This window comes from Miniopterus schreibersii, assembly GCF_964146895.1.
Source record: "Miniopterus schreibersii genome assembly, chromosome: 3".
Lineage (NCBI taxonomy): Eukaryota > Metazoa > Chordata > Mammalia > Chiroptera > Miniopteridae > Miniopterus > Miniopterus schreibersii.
Window position 1 is genome coordinate 23,585,901 of NC_138103.1, and position 14,934 is coordinate 23,600,834.

The 14,934-nt window shown below is 36.9% G+C and overlaps 1 protein-coding gene across 3 annotated transcripts in view; it reads left to right on the plus strand.

Moving 5' to 3' along the window:
- The window catches only part of RABGEF1 (RAB guanine nucleotide exchange factor 1), a 51,954-nt gene that overhangs the window by 16,018 nt on the left and 21,002 nt on the right, over nt 1–14,934 (plus strand). The window contains exons 2-4 of one of the 3 annotated variants that reach the window (XM_081131787.1): nt 2,606–2,794; nt 6,077–6,243; nt 13,527–13,693. In XM_081131787.1, coding sequence (XP_080987913.1) covers nt 2,616–2,794; nt 6,077–6,243; nt 13,527–13,693 — 513 coding nt within the window. In that variant the 5' untranslated portion in view covers nt 2,606–2,615. Of the gene's footprint in view, nt 1–2,605; nt 2,795–6,076; nt 6,244–13,523; nt 13,694–14,934 lie in introns of all 3 variants that reach the window. The other 2 variants (XM_081131786.1, XM_081131785.1) reach the window with 2 other exon arrangements.

Here is a 14,934-nt window from a genome sequence, read left to right on the forward strand (position 1 = left end):
TGATGTCCCCTTTTCAGGAGCTTTCAGTGATGCTTCAATCCAGGCTTTATGGCCTGGAGTTTTTAAAAGCCATCATATTTGACTTCACACCTAACATCTTCACTTAACCTCCTGTATATACCACATCATTCATGCTCTACATTTGCTTTCCAGTTTCTCAGTTTTTTGTAAAAGATGTTTTTCCTGTGTAGAATGTCCTTCCATTTTTGTATCATTTCTCCAAGACCCTCTAAGTTTCAACTCCAAGCTCTTCAAGGTCTACATCTCCACTCCCTGGCCCAAGTGGTCTCTTCATATTCCCCGAGTCTTTTTCCTGCCCCACAGTTTTATAGCATTATCTTTCTGCATTGAACAGTACGCCTGTTTTTTCGGTTATGAACTTCCTGAGGGGAAGGACATGTTCTATCAGTTGTATTAACAATTCTCTCTAGTTCAGTTCTGTGCACACAGTTGGCACTTAGTGAGTGTTTGCATTAAATTATGGTAGGATCTGCAAGATACTGGACTTAATTTTGTCCAGACATGTGAGTTTCTTGAATACATGCTGTGGAGTGCCACTTTTTTCTGTGCTTGTTTGGCAGTTTGTTTATGGGAAGAAGAATGAGGACCATTTAATTCTCTGAATTTAAATGGAAATTGTTGGGTAGCAATTTATAATAGAATCCTGGTGCTATGATCAAATAAGATAGTATGGTAGAAAAGAAAACAGACTTAGGAACTTGCTTTAAGGTATTTCAAATTTTAACTCTAACATGTGTTACCTTAGACAGGTACCTGATCTCTTCAAGCTTTGCTTATTCATCTTTGAAATGGGGATACTAATTCCTTGGCTTTGATGAATAAATGATTTTATATTTTATAAGTACTCAGCACAAGTAGGTTTTCTACAACTGTTTATCCCACTCTGTCTAAACCAGTATTACCTATTCCTGTATACTAGCAGAGTGAGAGCCCCTCTTGCCCCCCCCACCTTTTCAGAGTTCTTTAGGTGGTTCTTCCTTACTCTCTCAACAACTGTAACATGGTAGCAGCAAGAATAAAATAGAGATTAGTAAAATGAGTCAAGCTAACAGGATTGGTAAGATCCTGTCAATTGCCAGAGATGAAGACTACCTACCTTACCACATTCAACTTGCCAAGTAAGGAATCTTGCTAGAGGATAGCTTTGCAGAAAATTCAAATTATTTTGCCGATAGTCTAAAAAGGAAAGTCATAGCTAAAAATTTCTCTGGTTTCATAATCAACTTACGACACATTTTTAAATTGGTTTCTCCTTCTGACTTTATATCTTACATAAGTCCTCAAACTTGTATCAAATATTAAAGGAAAGCTTATTCACTATTTAAGTGAAGGCTGAGTAGAAAACAGCCCTTTCTCCATATGCAAGTTAAAACTACATATTGAGTACCTTACCACCATACTGTGTTGTGTCGGGACTATAAAGCAGCTCCTCAGGATGCTTCTAGTCCAGATGGGAGGAAGTCAAACATAGAAATGATTCTTTCTAATGAAGTAGAATGGATATAACTGGTTCCTAAATAAGCAGTGTTATGAGAATGGAGACTCAGTGTTAATTTTGGGTGGAAGGAAGCTCACGGGAAGCTTCACTGAAGAGATGGCTCTTAAAATGAGCTTTCAATAGTGAGTCATCTTTGAAAAAGCAGAAGAAAAGTGTAGGAAATAATTCTAGGCTAAGGCAAAAACATGTATGGTTTGTTTAGGAGATGGTCATATGATTGAGTATTACTGTGCTCAGGGATGTGAGTTGAGTTTGGACAAGTAGATTGGCGACAATGTGGTACAAGAATTTTGGAAGCTCACCTGGTTTTGAATCCCTTCTCATTTGCTTGTTTTTAGAAAATTTACTTACTTTTGAAAACCTCTCTGAATCTCAGGTTTCACATCTAATAAAATGGAGATAATGTTTACTTTGATTGTTTGTTTGTTTGCCACAAATAATTATATTAAGCACAATATTGTGTATGTAGTGAGTGATGGCAAATAGGCTCATGTTAATTTGTCTGAGATTGCTGAGGGCCCTGAATGCCTTCTCAAAGAGTTTAGATTGTTCTGATGCTTTAATTATATTTGTTTTCTTGGTAAATGTTGAATTATTTCATTTGAGACAAAGTATTCACTTTTATATCACTCTATTGATTGTTTTCTGTGCAGTTTTTAAGTTTGCTATAGCCCCATTTATCTATTTTTACTTTTGTTACTTGTGCTTTTGGTGTAATATCCAAGAAACCGTTGCCAAATCCATTGCCATGAAGTTTTCCCCCTATGTCTTCTTCTAGGAATTTTATAGTTTTATGTTTTATGGTTAGATCTTTAATACAATATTACTCCTTTCTTAAAATGTCCGTCATATCATTGGGCAGTGAATAAGAAGTCTTTTTCTTTAATATGACTGTGTCAGGAATTTGCTGTATTTAAACTGTATTTACCCTTCCTCTTTTTTCCCCTCCTCCTTCTCTCCCTTTTTTTCCTTCTCTTCTTCCCTTCCCAATAGCTTGAGGATATGGACTTATTTTGGGGGGTCTTAATTGCTATGCTGATAGAATAATTCATTTTCAACAAACTTTCTCGTTTGTTACTTGATTAGCAGGAAGAAGATGAGCCTTAAATCTGAACGCCGAGGAATTCATGTGGATCAATCAGAGCTCCTCTGCAAGAAAGGATGTGGTTACTATGGCAACCCTGCTTGGCAGGGCTTCTGTTCCAAGTGCTGGAGGGAGGAGTACCACAAAGCCAGGCAGAAGCAGATTCAGGAGGATTGGGAACTGGCAGAGCGGTAAAAAGTCTTAACTAGGGGTGGTTTTACAGTGATATAACTGGATACATAGTACTGTCATTGTGTGAATACATTTTTTTTCTCCTCTGATTTGAGCTATCAGCAAGTCAGCCTAATATTGAGAGAAATAGATTTTTCCCCTCTTCTCAGTCAACATTTAATGAATAGCTTTCAGTGACTTCATTTTCTTTTGTCTTACCATTTAAGTATTTTGTGTTTGAAGTGTGTGAGTTCAATATAGACAATAAGCTTTTTGGAGTAGGAAAATGGAGATGAACGTACTTCATGGTAGAGGCTAACTGAGGTAATATCTATGATGCACTTAGCACAGGGCTTGGCACATGGCTTTTTTTCAAGCATTGTTTTCCCCATTTTTTGATATATCCAGCATGGCATCTGGCACAGTCATAAACATGCAGTAGTAGAAATTGGTTGATTTGTGGGTGCAGGGGTGATTCAACCTGTGTGCTAGGAAGGACATGAAAATTTAACGTTTCCAAAATGGGGTTTGTAGTTCAGAAGTATTATTTGAGATATTTGTATTATCCAGAGATATGATTATAATAAAAATTAAAAGATGGCATAGCTGGTGAGCATAGGAACTAATAAAATGCTACAAATAATGTTAATCCTTTGCCAGAGCATCCTAGAAACTATAGCTTCTCAAGAAAAGAAAGTCAAACTGAACTCTTACAGCTTTGGCTAGTTTTATATCTAATCAGTCACATTTGTTGCGTGACTGATTTGCTAGCATCTGTGGTGAACTCACAGAATTATAAAGTACATTCAATGCTTTCAGTGACTTCATGGTCAATCAGAGAGAAAATACATACATAGAACATTAACTATTTCCTCAGGTTTCTCACTGCACTCCTGATATTCTCAGTAGCTGATCTATTTCATGAAGAAAGTAGAGGCTACTAAGCATGAATTCTCTTAGCTTTCTCCTCTCTTCACATCAAAATGTACTAATATTGCCCTGACCGATGTGGCTCAGTTGGGCGTCGTCCCAGGTACCAAAAGGTTGCTGGTTTGATTCCCAGTCAGGGCACATGCCTGGGTTGCCAGTTAGATCCCCGCTAGGGGGTATGCAGGAGGCAGCCAATCCATGTTTTGCTATCACGCTGATCTCTTTCTCTCTCCCCCTCCCTTCCTCTCCTCTTAAAAGTCAATTTTAAAAAACGTACTAATATCTATATTACCTTCTATTTTGTCTCAGAGAAAGATGTATCCCTATTCCATCCTCAACCTCTCCCTGTGATTTTGTTGCTGTTTCTTAATCCTTTCAATTGTAATCTCACTTGAGGTTTCCTATAGCACAATTTCTCAAATTTGAACAGGCATGAGAATCATCTGGAAATCTTGTAACAATAATGATTGCTTGCCTGGTCGGTGTAACTCAGTGGTTGAGCGTCAACCCAGGGAACAAGAGGTCATGGTTTGATTCCCGGTCAGGGCACATGCCCGGGTTGCAGGCTCAATCCCCAGTAGGGGGCATGCAGGAGGCAGCTGATCGATGATTCTCTCTCATCGTTGATGTTTCTATCTCTCTCCCTTTCTCTCTAAAAATCAATAAAAACATATTTTTAAAAAAAAATAATGATTGCTGGACCTCACCCCCAGAGTCCTTAACTTTATTAGGTTTGGAGTGTGGCTCGAAAATGTACATTTCTAATAAATTCCTTGGTGATGCTGATGCTACTGTTTGGGGAATCACACTTTGAGTACCATTGTTCTATAGATAGCCTTTGAGATTTATTTATTATAAATATCTCAAACTCAGCAGGTCCACGGCCAGAGTTACTATTTTTATTTAATCCCCACTTTCAACATTTTCTCCTGATCCACTTTCTGTATCAGTTAATGATAATTTATTCAATTATCTAAAAAAACATCAGAGTCATTTTTTTTTAATCCTCACCTGAGGATATTTTTTTCCATTGATTTCCAGAGAGAGTAGAAGGAGGAGGGGGATAGAGAGAAACATCAATGTGAGAGAGACATGCCCCCGCAGGGGACTGAACCTGCAACCCAGGTACATGCCCTTGACCTGGAATCGAACCCAAGACCCTGTGGTGTGCAAGCTGATGCTCTAACCAGTTAGCAACACTGGCCAGGGCTAAAGTCATTCTTAATTTCTCCTTTACCTCCCATACTATCTACAACTAATTATGCAAGTTCTCCCTTTATATTTTATTTTTAAATATGTTTTTATTGATTTCAGAGAGAGGAAGGGAGAGGCAGAGAGAGAGAGAGAGAGAAATATCAATGATGAGCGAGAGTCATTGATGGGCTCCCTCCTGCATGCCCCATACTGGGGATCGAGCTGGCAACCTAGGCATGTGCCCCGACCGGGAATTGAACCGTGACCTCCTAGTTCATAGGTCAATGCTTAGCCACTGAGCCATGCCAGCAGGGCAAGTTCTACATTTTTGAGCTTAGAGAAGTCTTTTGAATTTCACCGTCTCCTGTTTTCCAGGTCCTTTTTTTCTCTCACTTAAATATTTGTAATACAGTCTTAATTATTGTGTCTGTCTCTAGTCTTTCTGCCCCTCAATTTGTCATACAGCTACCGTATTATCTTTCTAAAGTATAGATCTGATCATGGTAACTTACTATATTTACAGTCTTTTTTGGTGTCCTACCACATGATGAAATCCAGGATGACAGTGGGTTGGCATCCAAAGTTTCTTACCACCTGGTGCCTACCTGTATACTCTTCTAGCATGACAGTCCATCACACTGCAGTTCAGTGTAGTGCTCTGACTACACTGAACTAGGTTTGTAACAAGAACCACATGCCTTCACATTTGTAGGTCCTTCTTCTGGAATGTCCTCTGACTTGGTGGAATCTTACTGATCCTTTAAGACAGACCTAAATGTTACCATTGTGAAACCTTCTTGGACTCCTCCAGCAGACTTAGTGGTTGCCTCCTGTGTTCCTGTAGCACTTGTGTTTTACTCTTTACAATAGGAACTGTCATTATATTGTAATCGTTTACTTATCTTTTTCTCCCTTCTGACCTTGAGCTTATTAAGGAAAAGGACTGGACTTTATTTCTTTCACGTAACCCTAGTACAGTTGCTGAATGAGCATGATCTGTGGAGAAAGTCTGTAGTAGCATATAGGATAGTTTCATGTCAGAGACCTCAGACCTATTTGGTGTATTTAGCCTCTAGTTCTAATAATTTTAGATCCTCCTCAATTAGTTGAGTAATAACCTTTAGATACAAGGAAAACTTGGAGAATATCTGGGTCATTAATCCTCTCTTGAATTACAGACTACAGAGGGAGGAGGAAGAGGCCTTTGCCAGCAGTCAGAACAGCCAAGGGGCTCAGTCCCTCACATTTTCCAAGTTTGAAGAAAAGAAAACCAATGAGAAGACCCGCAAGGTTACCACAGTGAAGAAGTTCTTCAGTGCTTCATCCAGGGTTGGATCAAAGAAGGGTAATTTTCTGATTCTCTTTTTTTCTTCTGTGCCCAAATGAAGTACATAGTAGATCCACAATGCACGTGGGTTCAGCCTTTTAATTTCTGTAAAAGCGTTTATAGACTATGAACTCCGATTTGAGACTGAAATTGGGTTTGAGGGTCAGGCGATATATGAAACCAAAATTCTCTTTGGTCAGAGGACATTGTTTTTTAGAGAAGCTTGTTTACTGAGAAATGAAGAGAATTGAAATGTATAGTTTTCTTTATAAAGTTAATTCCCATCTAACTAGCATCTTTTTGGATGTTTTATTTTTTTGTGCCTTTCATTTTTGGATCCTAGTTTATTCCCCTTTGCATATTTTCCTCACCATTCATGCCTTATCAGAAATGGCTATTTCTAGGCTTAAAGTCATCTAAAAAGTCAGTTTTCTGAGAGACAGTATTTGGGGAAATATATGGAGATCATATACAAAAAAGCTCACTTTGGGCTTTTAGAGTGGTGAATGTAGCCCATAGTATGCATTTTCTAGTGCATGGATTTATGTGTACTTGACCTTACTCATCCTACTTCTTAAAATGCCATGTAATGAGCAAAGGATTATCACTAATGTCACACTTGTTCTACTAGTGGGCAGTCAGGCTAGTTCAAATGGCCTAGCAGGATGCAAGAAAGAATGTATGTTGTTAGGACTCAGCCTCTGAACCATTATGTTGGTAATTCATTGTGCAGTAAATTTGGAATGGTGAGGGAGACTGGGAACCAACACTCGTGCTATCAGAAGAGCTTTCTTGGAGCCCTGTCTCATTCCCAACCCCTCAACCTGGGGTAGTTGTGATGAGGTTATTTTTGACTTGCCAAAAGGCAGGGGAATGAATGATATCACCCCTTAGGTTCTTTGCTGGTCTTTCAGATTCAATGACTATTGTTTTGTTTTATTAAAGGGAAAAGTTGCTTATAACCAAAAACACAGCATTTCTCTTATAAATATAAACCTTTAAGTATATCTTTTAGTTCACATCATTAATTTGGAGAATAATCAGTACCCGCTAGAGATTAAATTAAGAGTGTATTTGGATCGTGATTTCTTTATTAGGAGGTAGTGTAGTAGGGTGGTTAAGAACAGAAGCTTTAGAGTCACCCTGGTTTGAGTCTCAGCTTTGCAGTTTACTGGCTATGTGACTCAGAGCAAGCTAATCTCTTTAAGCCTTGTCGTTCTGAAGGACAATAATACTCAACCATAGGCACGTCTTGAAGATTAAATGAGTTGATGTGTTTAAAGAGTTTAGCACAGTATGTGACACACATTGTAAGTCACCAGTAAGTATTAATTATTTAAAAAGATGTTGTGTTTATTTTTGAGAGAATAGTCTCTGCTGGTAAGGAGCTCAGGGTATTGATCAAAGCCATTCATTCCTATTTAGCTTAAATTCTGTTTCCTGCTTTGGGAAAGTCTCACTAATCTTATGAATTTATGATGTATGATGAAATGGTATATGACAGTAGATGAAAAGTAAACAAATTATAAAACCATCAGCTCTGACTGCCTCATTTTACAGATGACATGAAAGCCCATAAAGGTTAACTAATTTACTCAAGGTTATATGAGTTGATGTATTAGAACTCAGGTCTCTCTCCTAACTCCTGCTTTAGTGTTTTCCCTTGAACTCAAGAGAATGTATGTGTGTGTCTGTATCTCTATAGATATATGATGAGGTTTCTGTTACTGAAGTGCATAAGTCATGTACATTCATTGACCATTCTTGACAGTTTTAGAAAAATGTCCTGAGAGCTTCTGACAATGTGCATCATATTTTAGAAGATTTGTACTTTAAAAGAAACAATTCCAAGTTATTTTTATTTAAAAAGCCTTTATATGGAATACTTCTTACCATTTTTTCTTTTCTTTTAGAATGATAGGTTTTTCCTTTGATTTTTTTATCTTTAGTTTTTGTTTGTTTGTTGGTTTATAGAAAGCATATGGGGATAAAGACCTCAAAGTATTAAAAAAATTAATGTGTGTGTATTAGTACAGAGGATGCTGTCGGATTTTTCTTTCACAAGCTTATGTAGCTTTGCCAGATGAACTTCGCATTTTAGACTGATTGTTTGGCCTTTGCGTGCGGGTAAGGTTAGCCTATTCTAAAGGTAGTTTTAATTTATTGGGTCTAGACTAAAATAGACCTTTTGTGTTCTGTGTTCTGTATTTTACTTCATTCATACATGACGCCCTTGCTTTTGATATTTTACTTCTTTGGTAGCACAAAAGAAAACTCTTAAGCCAGGGCAGCTTGGTCATAAACAGAACACAAATAACCTTCTAAGACATTTGAAGACTATTTAACAAGAGTGGGATGCCCCTTCAGAGAAGGTAAATAGAACAGCTTGACTGTAAAAACTCAGAAAGTTTAGTTACAGTTTTCTAATCTCCAAAGTAAGGTTGAGTGAGCTACATCTTACAGAGTAAATTATAGTGGATTAGCCAAGTGGAAATACTTGCTCATACATTTAAAAATGCCCCCTTTTAAAGAGCTCAAATAGATGTTGTCACTCTGAGTAGAAACCTGTGTACATCTTTTACAAATTGATCTAAAGGCTATGCTCCTGGAATTAAGATACTGGTCTTCCACCCAGTTACTAGATTCTAATATTGTGCTTCACTAAAGTGAACTAAGGTTCTGTGGAGGAATGACTGATTCCAGGGCTGGAACAGGGAAAAGCGCCCCCCAAAATGTTGGGATCATGTCAAAGACCCAGAAGCCAGCTTGAACGGGTTTCCACTGGCCAAATTGGAGTATCAAAATAAATAAGGATAATAAACGGAGTATAACTGATTGAATAAAATAATAATCCATTAATCCAGCTAACTAATAAAATAATTAGATAAAGGAGAAGAGAAAACTCTTCTTTACCAAAGAATGTTGTCTAATCAAAGGGTGATGGAGATAGAAAATCATTGTTTTGCAGTTGTCATAGTGAGGCTTGATTCAGGCAAGTTTCATCAGTGGGTGCTAAATCTGGGGTGAGGGGAGGGAGTTTCCTGAGGAACAAGTTATGAACATGGTCTAAAATGAACTCCCATAAATTATTAATTAAAAATAGAAAAATGGTAACTGTATAACTATGCGGGGAAAGTGGACATTACGTGCCTCTAGATATAATACTTTGAAAAGAGCACAAGAAGTATGTAATATTTAAGCTGAAAATTTATAACCTGAATATAGTCATGAAGAAAGAGCATAGAAACCCAAACTGAGAGGCATTCAATAAAGTCACTGGCCTGTATGCTCCAAAATTGTGAATGTTTTGAAAAAAAAAGGAAGGCTGGGGGACATTTCCAGATTAAAGAAGACTAAGTATACATGACCACTAAATGAATGTGTGACCCTCAGTTGATACTATGCAAGAAAAACAACAACACATACACATTTTAAAAATACCTATACTCAGTGGTTAGAGTGTTGGCCCACACACCCAAGAGTCATGGGTTTGATTCCCGGCCAAGGGCACATACCTGAGTTGCAGGTTTGATCCGCAGCCCCAGCTGGAGCACATGTAGGAGGAAACCAATCAATGTGTCTCTTTCACATCGATGTTTCTCCCTTCCTTCCTTCCTCCCTCCCTCTTTTTTTCTCCCTCTCCCTTCCACTAAAAATCAGTGGAAAAAATATCCTTGGGTGAAGATTAACAAAAAAGAGCATGAGATATACAATCTACTCTGAAAAAAATAATACAGATATATAGCAAATAAATAAACCGGGTACAATTTAACTTAAAACAATAACTGGCAGTATCTTTTCTGAAACATTTTTATCAGTATGGAAAACGAAAAATGTATTTGGTATTCTGTGTGAGTAAAAAAAGTTCTTTAATATGTGGAATTTAATCCTTCACTCCCAGTCATGATGAAATAACAGGGGTTGGGTTTACCCTACTCCCTTAACAACTAGAAAAATCAGATAAAATAGAAGAAATAATGGTTTTCAGGCACTGGACAACAGGCAGATGGGAGAGTAACCCCTGAGAGAGGAGACAAACATGGTAAGTCCTACAAGTGCCCCAGGTCACTGCAGGGAGAGTTTGTAGACTGTGGCACAGAGGGAGACAACTCAAATGTGCTGAACTGGGGAAATGAGTTTAGAGCACAGTGAAGCCATGGCAAAATACAGAGGATGGGCTGCACTGAAAAAACTACAGATGATTGCAAAGTGTTTCCCTTGAGTCTTTGAGTACTGCACATGCATGTGAGAAAACTACCCAAGACTGGGTAAAAGAGTAGGCAAAGCAGTCTTGAGCACACATGGCTGGGAAAGATTTATTTTCCCAACAGCCAGGAGCAGAGCATCAGCAATGGCAAATAGGCAGTACTTCCCAATGGCTCAGAAATAAAAGGTGCATAGTACCTCACTCATCTAGTTTACAGGGACTACTACATTCAGACAACCTTTATTATTAGTTTCTTGTATATCCTTCTGTGCTTTTGTTTTAATTTATAAATAACATATCCTTATCCCAGTTCCACTATTTTACATAAAAGAGCACACTACACACACCCTGCTTTTTTAACTTAGCTATACGTTTAAGAACTCTTTTCTTATCACTACATAAAAGCATACTTTTTTTGTTTTAAAATTATACAATATTCCACAAAGAAGCATGAAACAGACTGACGAATCTCAGAGGGAAGGAGGAGGTGGGTGGGTGGGAAGAGATTAACCAAAGAATTTATATGCATAACCCATGGACATAGACAATAGTGTGGTGAAGTCCTGGGGTGGGGAAGGGTAGGGATAGAAGGGGTCAAGGGGGTAAAAAGGGGGACATCTATAATACTTTCAACAATAAAGATAAATTTTAAAAATTATGCAATATTCAATTTTGTGGATTAAACCATAATTTATGTAGTCCCTTAGTCACCATTTTGTGCAGTTGCAGTATTGTGCTAACATGAGTAGCCTTGTTCATATTTTATTTTGTACATGTGCACTTATATCAGTAGAAAATTTCTGAGAAATGGTATTGTTTGATCATAGGATAAGTGTATTTTTAATTTGGATGATTATTGTCAAATTGCACTTCATTGCAGTTATATCTTTTTACATTTCCACCTCCACAGTGTGAGTGCCTTCCTCCCATATCCTTTTCAACATCAAACTTCAGATTTTTGTCTGTTTATTACTTTTTTTTTTTTTAAATCCTCACCCAAGAGGTGAGCATATTTTTTCCATTGATTTTCAGAGAGAGTGGAGGGGGCGGGGAAATATCGATCTGAAGGAGACACATTAATTGGCTGCTTCCCACACATGCCCTTGACCGGGAACCAAACCCTCCGGTGCGCAGGCCAATGCTCTAACCACTGACCAACCCTGGCCAGGGCTATTTATTACTTTTTAAAATGGCATCTCATAGTAGTATTTCATATTTGTTAACATGAGTGAGATTGACCATATTTCCTGTTTAAGATCCATTTATGTTTCCTTTCTGAATTGTTAGTATTCTTTACGTGTTTACATATTGAACTGTTAGATTTCTTCTTCTCTATTTATAGGAGTCCTTTTATATTAGGGAGAGTAGCCCTTTGTGATGTAATACACAAATATTTTTTTCCAGTTTGCTGTCCAACTTTTGACTGATATGTTTTTTGACCATATATCCAGTGTATTTTTGTGTGCTTTTTTCCTTTTTTTTTTTTTTTTTTTTTTAATGTGGTTGAATTTGAAGGGCTTCTACATTATGAATCATAGTTAGAAAGCACCTGGTCATTTAAAAGATAGGCAAAGCTGACCAGAGCAGCTCAGTTGGTTGAGCTCATCCTGTGCACTGAAAGGTTGCTAGTTCAATTCCCATTCAGGGCACATATGGAAGGCAACTGATCAATGTTTCTCCCTCTCATCAATGTTTCCCTCCCTCCCTCCCTCTTTCTCTCTCTCTCTCCCCCCCTCCCCACCCCCACCCCTCTCTAAGCATGTCCTTGGGTGAGGATGGGACATCTGTAATACTTTCAGTGATAAAGATAAATTTAAAAACAAAACAAAAAAAGAGGCAAATACTTGATTTGGAAAGATAACTATGAAGAACAATTTTCTCCTAACTACTTTATAGTAGAGTTTAGGGGGCAAGGGTGTGTTTTTGCTTTAATTTGAGTATAAGTCAAGTAATTAAGTAACACATTAGTTTAATAACCAGTTGTGTAATAAGTGAGATGTGGAATCTTTAGTTTGTTATAGTTAATAGTATATTCTTTTAGGCAATCTACATGTGTTTGTCTCACTTGAATAAGTCAGGCATTCTAATAGGAATAATGCCTTTATTGTATTAAAACTTTATTTTAACTTCATCATTAAAATGTGTATCAGGCACTGAAGTTCAAAAAATAAAGATAATAAGAAATTACTCTGAGATAACATGTAATAGGTTGATTTTAATACCTTCAAAAGATACTTTTTCTTCTTAGTTATCTTTCTTTTTGGGTTAAAAGGGAATCATGGGTATGAGGTACCTAATTCCTTATAGGTATTGAATTAGAGAGCACAGTTCAAAAGTAGGAGGCTTAGAATGTGATAAGAGACCAAGTGATAGTCATGCTTTTTGAGAGTGCTTACCCTTACATCTCCTTACCTCTGTTCTGTGAAGGTCCCATTTTCCTTTTAGTGTATTTATTGAAGAGGGAAAGAGTTGTGTGGCCAACTGATTAGACAGTGTTTTACTTCCCTTGCCTCTTTACTATATGCTCTGTCATGATCTAACATTATGCTACTTTGAATGCATTCCTTCACTTCGAGCAATCTGACTTGAAAACTGAATGGTGGATAAATAATTGTTAATATCCACATAAACAAATTAGCCTTTGCCTTTTCGTCAAGTAAAATGGATTTGGAAGAATTGTCTAATATTTTATGTCACCTAACATTTTTGTACTTCTGATTATTTCACTTGATTTGTTTTATAAACTCATACAAACCTTTGAGAAAGTTGTTCAAGATAGTGGTGCCATTTTAGTATTAATGATTAAATATGTAGGTCAAAGCATGATATATTTCAGCTAAGAAAATACAAGTAGAGCAACTTTTATTTGAATAGGGTTATCTTTTAGATCATGAAGTCTTTTCTATTTGTATTCCTTCTCATAAAGTAGATTTAACTTACTTTAAGAAAAGTCCAAATATTTAAACATAAAATAATTTAAATTCAAGTTTAACTTTGATTAAGCATCATTTAAGTAATCTTAAATTAGATACTTAAAGTAATTCCATGCATGGCTCTTCTATGTAATGAAACTTATTTTTAATTTTCCCAGCAGAAATTCAGGAAGCAAAAGCTCCCAGTCCTTCCATAAACCGGCAAACCAGCATTGAAACGGATAGAGTGTCTAAAGAGTTCATAGAATTTCTCAAGACCTTCCACAAGACAGGCCAAGAAATCTATAAGCAGACCAAGCTGTTTTTGGAAGCAATGCATTACAAAAGGGTAGGTTGAGAATAACCACTTAGAAACAGAGCTTTGGTTTTAGGGAGGGTCTTAGAGATAATCTGGTGCAACTTTGTCATTTTACACCTGAGAAAATCAAGACCCACAGATACTAAATTACCTAAGAAATGCCACTAAACGAAGTTAAAACCTGACTCCCAGGCTAGTACTTTTCCACTGCAGCTCAGTGGTGTTTGGATCATCTTTGCATGGAAAGTGTGACATCCAAGCCACTATTATGGCACACTTTAGTACTAAGCCTTCCTAACTTGTACCTAGTAAACAGTATACACTGCCATAGTTAGTAGACCTTGAACTCTTAAGTAACAACAATTGTTAGAACAGTAGCAATCATTTTAGGGTATTTTTGGGTTTTTTATTTTAATTTTAAATTTTCTCTCCTTGCTAAGGTAGAGAAGGGAAAGCTAGAATTTAGATGTTGAACAGCACCTTAGCGATGATCTGGTTTTAGTTCTTTTATTTTATAGATGGGGAAGTTGAGAGCCAGAGAGGATAAGTGTCTTGTCCAAGGTTACACATCTAAATCCTGCCAATGTCAGAACTAGAACTTGTGTCTTCTACCTGTGTTTAACCTGTAATTTCTAATCGATAATCTTAGTTACAATAATTCGTAAGACTACCTGTAAAGGGACTCATTTTGTAAATAGTGATTAATTTGTTTGTAACATACCTCACCCATTCAACTTAGAATTTAAGTATTGAATTCATTTTGTAAAGGACAAAATAAGCTTGCTTTCTTGTTTTTTGGTGTACAATTACACTGAGAATAAATGAGCAGGCCTCTTTCCCCCCCTGAAAGTGTTTGTAAGCAAATAGAGGCAGAGTTAAATAGAGCAAGCAAGATACCACTGACGTTTTGAGTTAGAAGCAGTGATATACTTCTTTAATATGAAAAAATTTAGATTTTATGTGATATACAACTTTCATTTTTTATCAGAAGTAAAAACGAAAGTTTTGTAGTTATATATTCTTCAGCCCATATGAAATGTCTACAGGATATCTATACTATATTGGCATGTATACTGTATAGTACACATAGCATGTACAGTGTATAATACTATATTTTAAAAGATGGCTCAGCTCAGATGTGTTTGTTTTGCTCAGATGTGTAACGTGCTCTCATTCTGTAATAATTTAGTTGACTTTTGAATCGATATACTAAAGTAAAGAGGTGATTAACAGGTATAGATATTGCCATACTTAATTGTTTTCAAGTCATC